This window comes from Amphiura filiformis, unplaced genomic scaffold (genome assembly GCF_039555335.1).
Source record: "Amphiura filiformis unplaced genomic scaffold, Afil_fr2py scaffold_53, whole genome shotgun sequence".
In the NCBI taxonomy this organism is placed as follows: Eukaryota; Metazoa; Echinodermata; class Ophiuroidea; order Amphilepidida; family Amphiuridae; genus Amphiura; species Amphiura filiformis.
In genome coordinates, this window is record NW_027305517.1 from 322,921 (window position 1) to 338,928 (window position 16,008).

The 16,008-nt window shown below is 38.0% G+C and overlaps 1 protein-coding gene and 1 long non-coding RNA gene across 2 annotated transcripts in view; both read right to left on the reverse strand.

The window, feature by feature from the left end:
- Positions 1-2,279, reverse strand: part of LOC140144409 (uncharacterized) — a 151,006-nt gene extending 148,727 nt beyond the window's left edge. Inside the window, exon 1 of the long non-coding RNA XR_011857885.1 lies at positions 2,117-2,279. This is a non-coding gene — a long non-coding RNA (uncharacterized lncRNA). The remainder of the gene's footprint in view (positions 1-2,116) is intronic.
- A 4,376-nt stretch (positions 2,280-6,655) lies between these two features.
- Positions 6,656-7,823, reverse strand: LOC140144415 (uncharacterized). The gene has a single exon (XM_072166224.1). It carries the CDS (start codon positions 7,751-7,753, stop codon positions 6,686-6,688), a length of 1,068 nt encoding a protein of 355 aa, XP_072022325.1. The 5' UTR covers positions 7,754-7,823; the 3' UTR covers positions 6,656-6,685.
- Between the last annotated feature and the right edge of the window lie 8,185 nt (positions 7,824-16,008).

The window sequence follows — 16,008 nt, forward strand, 5'->3', positions numbered from 1 at the left end:
AATTATGCCGAAACTTTCAAAATTTTGCTCAATTTTTTCAAATTTTTCTACCCGATGACCCTTTTTTTGAAATCTTATACTCAATGACCCCCTTTTTTTCAAAATATTATACCCAATGACCCCTTTTTTATTTTGTTTGTATCCAATGATCTCCTTTTTTTAAATAACGCTTTGTTACCGATAGGCCCCTACTTCGCGACACCGGTAGGCACATACCCGTCACTTCTAAAGTTTAGTGCCCCCAGGACCTTTTTACAAACAATGGCAACTTCGACGCCGCGAAGCTCAACCTCTTGATAAACACTCGTAACTTCGATGCCGCGAAGCCATGCCCTTTTTGAGGCAACGACGCAACGCCCCTTTCATCATTTTTCTTTCCACATTCGTTCCTTCTTTCCCATGCTATCCGCTTTAAAAATGGTTTGCTTCCTTCTGTCTCTTTTCTTCAGTTTCTTTATCATTTTACATGAAACTGTCCCTTTTTACAAGCAACGTCGCAACTTTGCATACTTTGGTTATACTAGTTCTATTGCAAAATGACTAACATGAATTAGAACCCGTGGCAGAGACAACCTTCCTCATCCGAGAGGTCCTCACAATCACCTTTTCCAATAATGTGTTACCAACTTTGGTGTTACTGAGTTAATTTACAGGCTCCATTAGCCATGCATATGTTGCACATTCTTCCGGTATGCACTCTTCATTCGGACAATGGGGACAATTCGGACATGAATTGAGACACTTTAAAAAAATTCTTACTACATTTAGTGAGACAAAGGACAATTAATAGTCTGGCCATTTTCATCAGATATTTTCTAAACTGCTGCAACCGTGCTTTGAGTCAACATATCACTGAGGGCCTTACAAATTCAGACATTTAGTGTTGTGGAATACAAACTACAAATACAATGGGTAAGTAACTGCAACTTGAATGAAGTTGTGACTATAAATGTGTGCTACCAAGATGTGCACAAACTGGGATTGATCATGAGAGTGATCTTGTAAACAATAAAATGAGTACTGAAAGTAATAACCGGTTGATATACACTGGAGATGAGGGCTAATCCATTTAGTTCCACAATCCCTTATGGAAAGGGTACAATCCAAATTATATGTTTATATGAAAGAAGTGAATACTAAATAATAATCTTTACATATTTATATATATATTTGTTTATTCTGTTTGAATTCAAATTTAGCCAATAAAGAATAGTTTGATTTAATGTAATATACAAACATTAATAGAACAAGCAAGTTTCATTTGAAATATGGAACTATTTGGACGCATCAGAACAGAAAGAAAGAAAGATATACAGATCATAAATCGAGATGCAAAAGTCACCAGAGAATGTTTTGCAAATGGGCTATTCCAGGTAAAGTCCATACACCCCTATGGAAGACATGACCTTAGTCAAACAGGAAGTGTGAATTTTGCCTTATACATTTTCAGCTATTTTGATGATATTTGTCTGTAAAATTCAGATCTATTAGCATTGGAGCACATCTTCTGATCACTTGGTGGTCTGGGTATGGCGTCGCCCATGGGCCAAATAAATGCGACAATTATCCCCATTATCGTTTTAGTATGATTTGCTACACTGTGATCATATCACTAACGATGAATGTAATAAATCAGTTAACATGGTTAATGAGTTCCGTAGAAGAGGCCGACTAATAAATGAATTAAAATAAAATAAAGATTGGGAGATTCACTTACAACAGACAACAATATTGAGGTTTTCGGTTTGTACTTTGCATACTTTGGTTATACTAGTTCTATTGCAAAATGACTAACATGAATTATAACCCGTGGCAGAGACAACCTTACTCATCCGAGAGGTCCTCACAATCACCTTTTCCATGACATGCATATTCTTCTGGTATGCAGCTTCCTCTATTAGGACATGTCAAGAAAGCCCATTGCATGGCAGTGATGGGTCACCTGTTGGATATGTAGTTAAGGTCGGTGAGATTGATGGCAATTACATGAATTGTACAGAATATCCCGAAGGTCGCGGAACCATTTTGAATGTTCAAACAATTTCTAAATACTACTCACAGCCATCGTGTATTCTCAGTTGTAAAATGACAAACCTGAATTCATTGTGTAACTTACCTACGGGACAATTTTGCTCATCCGAGTTGTCGCCACAATCATTTTCTCTATTACATACAAAATATTCGTCTATGCACTCTCCATTAGAACAAGAAAACCCACCGCATTCTGTTTGATAAATAGTAAGGTCGGTGAGATGTATAGCAATTACATGAATTGTACAGAATGTCCCAAAGGTCGCGGTACCATAGCCAAATAAACACGGTTGTTTGCTCTTGATGGCATGTAAAACTGAGTCATTTTAAAGAAAAGTTGAACAATGATGGCGCTATTTATCTAAAATCTTGTTTGCATCTCTACAAGGGTTTAGACACATTTTAAAAGATTGGAAAATCTGATTAAGTATCATGCCCCATTAATACGGTACATCTATGAGCCATGAATTTAGATACTTTTTTTTTTAATTCTTACTACATTTAGTGAGACAAAGGACAATTAATAGTCTGGCCTTTTTCATCAGATATTTTCTAAACTGCTGCAACCGTGCTTTGAGTCTACACACTTCACTGAGGGCCTTACAGATTCAGACATTTAGTGTTGTGGAATACAAACTACAAATACAATGGCAATGAAAAAATACAGATTTTTTTTTTTTTTTTACTTTTTGACAAATTGGGTATGCAGTTATAGTGTATACAAGGTTTCAGACTTCTCTCTCTTTTTGTAAAGAAGTCACAGACTCCCAAAGATGAAATTTATTTAAAGGGCAACTTTTGAGTCCAAATTTAGACCCCCTACTCCAACTTTAAATGGCTGCCACAGAAAATCCGTAAGAGCTACAGACCTCAAATTTGCAGGTTTTAAATATTTTTACAAGTACAACATATGACTAAAATATAAAGCAAACCAGAGGGGGTCAGATGGGGGAGCGCCTTGATAGCATATGGACTGACCCAATTCTTAGTTTTAAGCAATTTTCAGTCAATTTCGGGGTAAAAAAGTGCAAATTACCCTATTTTGGCGTTCTAATTCCAGCAATGCATAACACATTTGTGCAAAAACCAACTGTTACATGATTTAGATGCATCTCCATACCGTACGAAAAAAGTTTTGGAAAAACATTTTTATGTCTTTTTTTGGAACTGGCAACACTGCAATTTTTCACATATTTTCTCCATATTTGCGTCGAAAAAATCTATATGCCGGAGCACTCTGGATAATAATCTTATAGGAGGTGGTGAAGGTGACTTGGCCCCACTCATATCTGATGAGAACAGCTTGGGCACTTGTATAGACTGGAAGCAGTGTTGCTATATAAAGATGCATTTTGGGGATTTAAAAAAATGATATTTTTACAGAATATGATATAATTTGCTACTCAGAAGCAGGTTTCTTAGAATTTAATGTATCTCTACATATCCTTATGATATAGGGGTCTTATGTGCAATAATTCCTGACGAGAAAAGCTTGTTGTATTGTATGTGTAGGGCTGGCCACAAGGGGCATCCGGTGAGAGCAAAATATAACAAATATGGGATCATTGCAAGGGTGATAGCATGATTTTTGGCATTCGGTGAGAGCAAAATGTACAAAATACGGGGTCATTGGGTGAGAGAGGGACCGTTTGGATCTAAATTAGGGGGGCGTTGGATGAGAATATGACTTTTTTTAAATGGGTCTTTGGGTGAAAGCCAAAAGAAGCCTCGAAAATTGAATTTCTGGTTCTAAATGGCTTCAAATGGCTTTGCTATTTCAAAAGAATTGACAAAATCAGTGATGGACGACTCGTTGCTGTTCAGATGGAAATATTAGGTCTTTGGATTACATATCTAAAGGAAAAAAAAAATAATATGGGGTCTTTGGGTGACAGACAGAGCAGGTGCTGCTAATGGGGTCTTTGGGTGACAGCGATGTTGAAAAGTGGGAGTGCCCCCCGATTTCTGCACATCACATAAAAGCTCCCATTGGGCGCCCCATTTCTTTTTAAAGGAATTTTTATTTATTCCTAGCGATAAGAGAAACAATTTGAGATATATAACAACATGATAGGACCATTGAGTTTTGGACCCATTCTGCGTGTTTCTACTGGGGAACGGTTGGCAGCTCATGATGCGGTCATGTCTACAGTAGAATTCACCACGAACTTTGCAGGACTCAAACTCCATTAAAAGCTATTAAACCAAGATAACACTCATTGAAAACAGCTCAACTGATTAAATCAGATCTTCTCTGGTTGTGCACATGTGTCTGTTTTATATGTGCGGTATCGCAATCAGCTGAGTATTAAACGCCGTAGAAGTGACGTCATAATCGGATTAACTACCATAGCAATAGATGAATACAATTTTTGAATATACCGCGCTGCACTGCAGCAGGTTGCACTCATCACCTGTCTTCAATCATATAATAGATTGAATACAATACCGCTCTTTTCTAATAGACTAATCTTACAGGTGCAATCTATGGTTCAATGCATCGGTACCGCATGAACGTTGTAGTGCGGGGCGATATAGCCAAAATTGTTTTCATCTATTGCTATGGTAGTTAATCCGAGTTATTACGTCACTTCTACGGCGTATAGCTTCAGTTGGGTAACCGATTATAAAGGAAACGCAAGGAAACAATGGTATGTGGACCTTTGTTCACGAAATGAGACAATGGTCTGCTTTTTGTTAACCAGCATTCTTGAAAATGAGCAACATAATGATTGTTGACTTAACACGGTTTGGAAATAATTTATTCATATTTTTGGTGTTATCTGTCGTTTACATATCCTTCCTAAAACACCAAAGTACGCATATTTCCAAACATCTAAATTAGCTAAAAATTTAGGACATGTTACAAAACTATATTTTCTAGAATTTTAGAAGAGTACTTTTAATATTGGCCGGTTATTTTTCACACAGCGACGTTAACTACGCAATGTACCATTACCTATAACATACACTAAAACATCAAAGTACGAATATTTTTCACACAGCGACGTTAACTAGGCAAATCCCCACACTTCTAACGTACGCTATTTGTAAAGGTCACGCGTCAATGGTAAGAGCACTGTGTATTGTGTATAGGAAAACGGACAGTAACTGCAGTATGTAATGTGGTTTAGTTTAGAGTGTTATCGGTTAATGTGCTCAGTGGAAACAGGTCGCTTCAGAGTGATGCGGTGTGGACACCCGGCAACCGTGATCCACCTCATGAGGTAGACCATGCGGCATGACACCCGGTATTTCTGTCAGTGGAAACACAACGGTTAACGGTTGCTGGGTGTTGAACTTCTTTTATGTACATTTTATGTATCACATTGTGACCTTAAAAGCAGCTTGGGGTCAGGAAAATATTTTCAGTACCTCCGGTACACACCACAACCCTTATTTTAAGCATCAGTATAAACGTGCTGGTTGTTGCCTGAATCGGATTGTGGGTTACCAGGTAATACCGGGTAAAAATACAGAGTGCTCAGTGTAAACACGCAGATTATGACCTTCAACCTCTCGTGGGAATAGTAGGGGGACATATAGAAAAATGGAACAATTCTAATTTTAACATTTCAGATGTAAGGATGCCAAAACATTGGTTCCACTAATATATCAATATAATAGTAGTATATGATGTCCCCCTCCGTTAGGGTTTTCGTGAGGTGTCGGAGGTGCTTGTGTGACGTCACCTCACGTCATATCTATTTTGAGCGCAATGACGTCATTTAGGGAGTTTCCTATCTATTTTGAGCGCGATGACGTCATTTTGGGAGTTCCCATCTATTTTTAGCGCGATGACGTCATTTAGGGAGTTTCCCATTTATTTTTAGCGCGATGACCTCATATTGGAATTTCCCATTCTATGTATAGAATTGACGTCGCGGGTATGACTCATAGGGGTATTCCGGGTTATTTTTAGACAGTGATTATGTAATAACTCGTGGACCCGAGTAATGAATGGACTTACCCCGTCTCTCTCCCTATAATACCATTACCCAACCCTCCCACGGAGAAGATGATGAGAAAGTAGTCTCTCTCATCTTCTTCGCTTCCACCAACCCACGCAAACAAGAATCAATGTACCGATTTTACTTTATCGTACTGGTATTTTTAACGCTTCTATCCAACACTATGAACGAATGAAACATCACACCACAAACACAAAGTATGTTTTTCGATGGAATGTTTATTCTTTATTCAAAACATAATATAACCGTGTAGTATGTACAAAACTGCTTATATAATACATATGTTTTACAGGTTGTTAACATAATAACTCTGGTGACCCCCTTGCCTAGAACAAATTATCAATTGTACCTGATTAAATATAAAAAAGGTTAATATTATTCAAGAAATCTAATTAATGGTATGTTTGGTTTGGGATTTAGTTGTTTAAAATAACGAGTTGTGTAAAGATATCATGTTTTAAAAGCTGAAAAATATAAACGAGCTGTGTAAAGATACCAGTTGAAGCTGGTCGAAATGTTAGCATTTAGATTTCATTGGCAATAATGCATTCATGTTTACATGTATTACCAAGTTTCACATCTTTTTGAATATATATCTCTCGAAGCAATTTCTAAAAGAGTGTTCGATTTTTAATTGCTATTGGTTCAATATGATAAAGTAGCTGGTAGATATTTGATAAAATCTATATATCTAAATAAGTTGTAGTAATGCCATCATCAAGAACTTTTCTTTTGGGGTAAAAGTAGGTAAAGGCATCTCGGATTTGTTCATAGGTTAGAATTTGGTTTTCTTTGACTCGAAAACCTCGGTTTGTGGCAGAACCGGCTTTGCGTTCTGTCAGCACATGAAGATACTTTTCTTTATTGATGATGTTATTTTTCTTATTGGCCCCCTTGCAACTAAATTTGTCTTTAGACCCAAAGCCATACCACGTTTTGCTGCAGAGTGCAACAATTCCATCACCTTCCCATTCTAGTTTAAAAAGACCCGGAGTACGTTTGTCATATTGGTAGTGTTCTACCGTGTCGGTGCGAGGCAACCACGTGTGCTTTTCTCGGTGAAACTGATCCTGAAGTTCGGGTTTAACCAAACTTTCGATACTGTCGCTAGATATAGCGATGTAAGCTGAATCAGTATCCATTTGTACGTACTCAAAGTCTGATCTATCTAGGTAATAATCGAGAAAGTCATAATAGAATTGAAGCATTCTGAGCTTTGCGTGTTGATAAACGAAAAACCCCACCTGAATAGGTAGATCCTGTTTGATTTTGGCTTTGGCCATTTCTACTTCGTAACAATTTTCTGAAATGGTGTTAAGGTCACGAAACAAATGTTCGTTGACCAATCTGCTGGCATGGTCGGTATTAGTTATTTTGATATTACGATGCCTATACTTATTGGTGATAGTTTTCCCGTAAGAGGAATTACCCATCAATTTCATGGTATCGGCAATGATTGACTTGGAGGGATCGCTATCACCCATTCGTCGAGCATCCGACACGGCATCTACAAATTGCGAGAAGCAAGCAACTGGCGTATATTCGATTACCTCGTACACTCTGGTTATTTGTAAACCGTGAGCGAGGTACCATTTGAGTAGAGGTGTAGCGAATAACATTTTTTCTCCAAACATACTACCAATTAAACTTCTTCTCGGTGTGCTCATAATGTCATACTCTTCGGCATAACTTTGCATAAAAGAACCGATATCGTTTCGTGAGATTTCCGTGTTCTTAAAAATAGGTGACATTTCCGAAAAGTATGACTTCAAATGCTTTGGAACGCATATGTCGCATTCTACGCAACCAAATAACCGATCTGACTTAATGGCATCTATGATTTCATTCAAGTTGAGTTCAAATTTGAATCCAAGGGCGTTTCCTACTCTGTAAAAACTGCCGAAGTTCTTGATTTTCCCTTTTCAAACGATAAAAGTCACATTCCCACATTTCTACAAATTTGTGTCCTAAATTTTCTATATACTCTCGTTTTTCTAACGTTTTCTGGTACCTCCGTTGCATTTCCTTTTCATCGTGCCGAGGGTTCATTTTACACTTGTGACCATGATACCAACACCCTTGCATTTCAAACACCTCGTTGGTTTCGGCTGAGAAGCCATCAACGGGAAGCATTCTAGGACCTATACGTTTTTCAGTGTTATTCCCTTCGTGCCTAATAAATGTATCTCGTTTGTAGGCTTCCCACTCGAGCCATTCTTGAGCAATGACTGAGAAGGGCTTTCTTTCTTTTCTAAAACCTGTAGTTTCTTTTCTACGAGTTGGATAACCAGTGGGCATTTCTTGCTTTAAAGCGCTAAGATACAGGGCATTGGCATCATATCCGACGATCTTTTGGACTATCTTATCACCACCACGTATTCGAGTCTTGCCAGTTTCGTGGTATCGGGTGAAAACGATAGATGGTCCTCCTACAAGATTTTCCCTAAAAGTACGACACAGGTCTTGATCCTTGTTACCGAATAAGGCAAACTTGGCCAGAGGACTGATCTTGAAAAGGTATTTCATCGTTAATCCCGGAATAGAGATCCCATCTTTGAATAAATCAATTCCCCTGACACGATAGGTGTCAGCCATTTTTTCCACGGCTTCCACAAAAGGATGTACATCTCGATTGTTATACCAAATCAGGTAATCCCTCATGGTTGTCATCCCTTCTCGATCCCACACCTCGTGACACATTTTGTAGTCTTCATCAGTGATAGACGTTCCCTTCAACGCGCTGTCAAAAGCCTGCTTCGGTGGAAGAGATGTGTGGTTGAGATTGTTGAGATGAATCCATTCATAGGGAAAGATCCCTTTCTGCATAGAACAATCGAATGCACGAATAAATTGGTCTAAGCTAAACCCCGGGGCAAGAAAATTGGTTACATCTAAAAACTTCAAATGATCAGTGTCAATGGACATATAGTTGTTGTTGCGTTTCACCAGATGAGTTACTGGCTCATTCTCCACTAGATAGGGAAGTAAATATCTTTTGACAAGATTGATGTCATATTTGCCGCTATTGAAGCCAAAAACCGGCAACTGTTGTAAATGCGTCTTTAATTTTGAGCGCAAGTTGTCCAAGTAATTACGTTTTACCTTACACTTTTCATCCCCCCTTAACTTTTCGATTTGATCATCCAACTGGGAAAATACAATACCAAAAGATTGCTCTAACATTTCATAATTTTGCAAACTTATTTCTACCAGGTACTTGACCATATTTTGAACAATTTCATTTGGATCTCCCTGGCTAACGAAACAAGTGGGTTCGGTGTAGCCTGGAACGTTACTACATACGCTGACGCTCAATGGAATATGATCGAACGTCCAGGTTAACTTATTCCCACCCGATTCTGCAGAGGATTTAACCATGTAACATTCAAAGTCGAATGTAGAAAAGTATGGGTAATAATCCCAGTCTGTTGGTATGTCTATGCCTTCCTCTCTGATCTGATCCAGTACTGATGGCGGACTCACGTAAATGCCACGTGGAAATACATCTACCGTACCTGTGTTGAAATAAAACACATACAAAACATTGTTAGCAAACAACATCTCATAGCATTAACCATGTTAACCTGAACATTGTAGGAAATCAACATGTTTGATTAGAACAGCAAGCCAACATTTTACCTAACCAGGTATGCCTTAATACTAGTCGTATATAATTTTAACAATTTCATGCACAAAAGCGTTATTTTACATAACCATTCAAGTCCTATATGTATAGTGTAAATATAGTTCCATTTCATAGGTTGAGATTAAACATTGGTGTTTGCTATCTTTTACAATTTTTCTCATTACTGTTTACCGAGTTATTTGATATATTGAGCAGAACCAGCTACATATTTGCAACATCATTCTTTTTTTGTTACTTTAGTTATCATGGTTATGCTATTACTATACAATAGAGGGTTTGTAGATATTAATGAATAATTTAGAAATGATTCAGCTTTATTTACTAACCTTGACATTCGCACGTGGTTTCGTGTCGATGGAGTTGTTTGTTTGTTTTCCACAATTTATTGCATTTGCTGCATGAATAACTCTTGCAATATCTGTTGATATTGGAGATGAAACTAAAATGATGCTTCTTGTGTTCATACAAATTTAAATACATGGTATCGGAATACCTCTCCAAACTCCTGCGTAGCAACCGTGCCACGATATGAGAGTCATCTACCATCGCATCATCAGTTGATTTCTCCGTATTTTCTTCTTCATACGTCTTACATTCATTGTCTTCCTTAGATTTATTGTCTCGTTCGACAAGTTCGTAAATCACAATATTGACATTGAATTTGTCCTCAATATCATTAAGTTGCTCCATCTTTACTCCTTTAAAATCATTCACGGATGCATCAGTGAACTCGTGGAAGAGGGATTTGGTCTTCTTTTCTAAAGAGTTTTGATGTTCGCCTCTCTGAAGAGCCAAGCACCGAAACAAACAAAGATTGTCTTTATAAGGTTTCTGCGTATTTGGATCATTGATGAGGGAGATTACGGCTTGATTTTGAGTAATGTACTGGGAAAGATTAGTTCCTGCTCCAATAGGGTGGTCTCGAATTTTGTAGACGAAAAAGGTGACATTGGTAATTTCCTCCACAATCCATTTACTGCAAATAAATCAATTACGACATGAATTAGTATTAAACATAAACATATTTTGTTGTTGTTATTATTATTCAATACTGTGTTAGTCTATAGTTACTTTAAAGAAATATACTCACAAAAGCGATATTTACAAAGATCAGAGCAAAATTTTAATTACCTGTTGGGGCGTAACTCTCTCGCATACTCCAAAGGATCCTGTTCTTTCAATGTGGCCTTAAATGACTCGAAACTTTGAAGATCGGTGATCAAGTGAGGGGTGGGGAAAAGTCTGGTGTTTGAAGAAGAGTAGTAGAACTTTCGCTCGTTAGTGTCATTGTTGCGTAGAATGAAGCCAAAGGAGACGTTGATCTTGAAGGCATTCTTTTGCTTTTCAAAGACTTCTTCCGCGCAGTGTAGTAGCGTATCAACGTTCAAAGTGGGCAGCTGACAGTTATATTTTGTTAGGATTTTCGCTTTTTTAACGGAAGGTCTAATCTGTCGCCAATTGGTACGATAGAACCGAAGAAGTTCTGGGTCGTCCATGAGTTTATCGATGAGTTCAGTGGGTAAATCATCCACTGTGGCAAAGGGTCTAGGGCCTCTCTTTGGAGGAGGGGGGACGTTGTCATCATCTGCATCACGTTTGGTAGCATGAGGTGCTGCTGCAGTAGTTGCTTCTGTACTATGTGCCACTTCAGAACTCTTATTGTTATCAGGTAATCCATTTTGTGACTTCGAAGGTGGCGTTGGAGGTTGTCTGGTCTCTTAAAGAATTTCCCACACTCTGGGCACGCGTATACGCGTTGATTCTGTCCATGAATGGTTCTTTCGTGTCGTCTGGCGGAGGAAGCACGATTGAATTCTTTTTCACACATTTGACACTTGTGTATTTTGGCCATGATGAGTGAGAAATCAGTCTGAAGATAAAGAGCTAGAGTGAGGTGTTTCTTCGATCGAGGTTGAAACGGAAATAAACTTGTCTAAGCTTGTTAACATTTATATTCACCACATAATAACCTTTGTGCTAAAAATAACTCATGGGGAAAACCCAATAACCAGATTGAACTGGTCCAGACTAGAAACGGGGAGTAACTTGTAAATGTTGCTGTGACATCAGAAGTGTATAACAAAAACATAATACCATTAGACTATACATCTAGTGTAATCAATTAGGTCAATATAGACCAGTGGCAAACAATTGGTATGCATTTGCTGTACAACGGTCAACATTATAATAATTATAACATAGTTTCATGACATTCCCTAGAATGGGATTGCGTCATCAAATGTTTCGTTGTCTGGTGTCAATTCATGCGGCTCAGTACGTCGTTTTCAAATTGCGTAAAATTGCGTTGTATGATATGCATCGTTTGCATCGTTAAATATACTTTCTAGTCAGTTGGTATTGTAATCATCCTCATGGCTCAGAATTTATGAAATGCGTCGTTTGCGTCGCAAAATGCGTTGTTTGCGTTTCAAAATGCGTTGTTTGCGTTTCAAAATGCGTTGTTTGCGTTGCAAAATGCGTTGTTTACGTTGCAAAATGCGTAAATGCGTCATGAAATACGTCATGAAATGCGCTTTTGCGTCGCATGAAGCGCTTTTGCGTCGTGACATTTGTTACTGATGCAATGTTTGCGTCGTAAAATATACTAGTCAGGTGGTATTTATGAAATGCGTCGTTTGCGTCGCAAAATGCGTTGTTTGCGTTTCAAAATACGTTGTTTGCGTTTCAAAATGCGTTGTTTGCGTTGCAAAATGCGTAACTGCGTCATGAAATACGTCATGGCTTTTGCCTCGCATGAAGCGCTTTTGCGTCGTGACATTTGTTACTGATGCAATGTTTGCGTCGTAAAATATACTAGTCAGGTGGTATTTATGAAATGTACCGCTTGCGTCGCAAAATGCATTGTTTGCGTTGCAAAATGCGTTGTTTGCGTTGCAAAATGCGTGATTGCACGCATGCGCTTTTGCGTCGGGACATTTGTTACTGATGCAATTGTTATATGATGACTGGTTTTAGCAGCTTCTCGTCATTTACAACTGAACCTTCAACGAGTCAACATGAATGTAATCAAACCTCACGCTTGTAACCTGTGCGATAGATCATTCGCACGAAAGTACGACCTACGGAGGCATGAAACAACTGTACACGCCGAAGATGAATCTGAAAAGGAGGAAGATATCGATGCCGATTGTGAAGATTTTGAAGAACGCGATTCCCAAGATTCCGAGTCCGAGGATTTTACCTCTGAAGCTTCCGAAGTAGATGAATCCGAAGATTCCAATGAAGATGATTCTGAATCTGAAGCAGAAGAGTCATCGGATGAAGAGATGGCTAGTGATGAGCTGGAAGACATTGTGACCTATCAACACTGGTACGAACAAGCTATCGATGACACTCACGAAATGAGAACGGAAAAGTACGAAAAGTACATCAACGAGGGAATGGATGAGAAACAAGCTAAGGAAAAGGCCTATATGAAGACTTTATGGGCGGTTAAACGCATCTTTTTTGACCATTACATAACATTTTTGTGGAGTAATGCGCAGCTGGGAGATGATGAGACCCACCAGGAGATAGTGGGAGACCTCGAAGAGAAAATGGATAAAGGCATGGACATAATGAAAGCTCTGAATAGAGTGATAGCCAAACATCAAGTTCAGTTTGATGGTCTGTTTCAGTACCAAGACGAGGAAGACAAAGAAATGGAGGTTGGCGAAGACAGTGATTAATATATATGTAAACAATTCCTTAGCTGTTTCTTGTAAATAATGAATACAGTTATTTATAATACAGTTATTTTTGTAAACAACTTGTAAAATAGTACTATATGTAGTTTAGTATTACACGTTTATATTGTTGTAAATAAAAGAATAAACTTTCCATCGAAAAATATACCTTGTTTGTAATGATGCGTTATTTCATTCGTTCAAAGTGTTGGATAGAAGCGTTAAAAATACCAATACGATAATGTGAAATCGGTACATTCATTCTTGTTTGCGTGGGTTGGTGGAAGCGAAGAAGATGAGAAAGACTACTTTCTCATCTTCTCCTCCGTGGGAGGACTGGGTAATGTTATTATAGGGGGAGAGACGGGGGTAAGTCCATTCATTACTCGGATCCACGAGTTATTACATCATCACTGTCTAAAAATAACCCGGAATACCCCTATGAGTCATACCCGCGACGTCAATTCTATACATAGAATGGGAAATTCCAATATGAGGTCATCGCGCTAAAAATAAATGGGAACTCCCTAAATGACGTCATCGCGCTAAAAATAGATGGGAACTCCCAAAATGACGTCATCGCGCTCAAAATAGATAGGAAACTCCCTAAATGACGTCATTGCGCTCAAAATAGATATGACGTGAGGTGACGTCACACAAGCACCTCCGGCACCTCACGAAAACCCTAACGGAGGGGGACATCATATACTACTTATAATACATACTGTTACTGTCCGTTGTCCTATTCACAATACACAGTGCTCTTACCATTGACGCGTGACCTCTACAAATAGTGTATGTTAGAAGTATAGGCAACTGCCTAGTTAACGTCGCTGTGTGAAAAATAACCGGCCAATATTTAAAGTACTCTTCTGAAATTCTAGAAAATATAGTTTTGTAACATGTCCTAAATTTTTAGCTAATTTAGGTGTTTGGAAATATTCGCACTTTTGTGTTTTAGTGTATGTTATAGGTAATAAGACATTGCCTAGTTAACGTCGCTGTGTGAAAAATAAACGGCAAATATTAAAAGTACTCTTTTGAAATTCTAGAAAATATAGTTTTGTAACATGTCCTAAATTTTTAGCTAATTTAGGTGTTTGGAAATATTCGCACTTTGGTGTTTTAGGAAGGATATGTAAACGACAGATAACACGAAAAATATGAAGAAATTATTTCCAAACCGTGTTACGATCCAGAGCCATTAAGTTTCTCATTTTCAAGAATATGGTTAACAATACTCGCACTATTGTCTCATTTCGTGAACAAAGGCCAACACACCATTGTTACCTTGCGTTCGCTTTATAATCGTTCACCCAACTGAAACTATAATACCAGCTCATTGCACAGATAAAACAGAAATATGTGTGTGTGGATTTAACCAGAGAAGATCTGATGTAACATAGTTGAGCTGGTTTCAATGAGTGTTATCTTGGTTTAATAGCTTTTAATGTGGTTTAAGTCCTGCAAAGGTCGTGGTGAATTCTACTGTAGACATGACTGCATCATGACCCCAAAACACATAGCGCCATGTATACTATTAGGCATATAAACAGTGCACATGCTTGCTACCATGTAGACGTCTTGGAAATTAAAAAACCCGCAAAAATCAACCTTATTTAAGGTAAAGTCAGTTTCAGAGCTGGTGCCTTTATCGGGCATTGTGTGCTCTCATTCAAAATACATGGTACCTCGTGGACAAATAACAAAATTGGGTATTGCAGCAACAAAAGGACTAATAAATATTGAACGGTACTCGCGATTCACTTCATATTTTCACATGTGACTATTGAGAGTAGCATTTATAGAAACTTTCAATAATGGGAAAATTCGACTTTGTTCTTGCACAGATATCGATTCTTTGCTCTATTGTACTTTTTTTTTTACTTACTCTGTACTATTAGGCACATGATTATATGCACATGCTTGCTATCATGACAGACGTCTTAGTACTAGTAGCAAAACTTGTACAAAACTGTAGCAAATCTACCGTAGCCGTTGATTTGAATATCAGTGACACAAGTGTGAAATACTCTGGGAAAACCTATACTTATTTTAATATATCAAAGACCAAAGTACGAAAATAACTGTGAAAACCAAATTAACTCACCTGTTGACATATTAACAGCGACTGCAGCAAACAGACACAAAATGACGAGCAACTTCATCTTTCTGATCTGCTTACAAAATCTGGATCACCAAATAAATTATTTTATTTGCAGCTGATATTAAACGATGTTTCTCCACTCGAGTCAGGTAGTGAAATGATGGATATGATGTAAGCATATATGTCTAAAAGTAGGCCTACAAGTTTTAGAAATAGTAAGCCTAAAAGTACCAGCCAGTTTACACCAGCTCATCACATGCCTCAAATTCGTTAACTTTGAAATTACATTTTGGAATTAGAACTTTATTTTATATATATATATATGTTACATATCGTAATGTTTGCAGGTGTTATAACCAGGGCGAATATTTTCTGCAATACTGCATGTGAAAAGTAGGTCATAAGGGGTGGTGCAATAATTTATGTGTACCCCCGGGTGGTGAATTATAGGGGGGGGGCAAATATATTTTGGCATGCCAAAAGGGGGGGCCAAGCAATTTTTGGCACAGATATTTTGGGCACCATTTCTATATATATTACGCCTTAAAAAGGTGTAGGAAAACATTA

What these genes read in the sequence shown, in the direction of transcription:
- LOC140144415 (XM_072166224.1), bottom strand. Translation starts at nt 7,753, where the DNA reads ATGTCACCTATTTTTAAGAACACGGAAATCTCACGAAACGATATCGGT.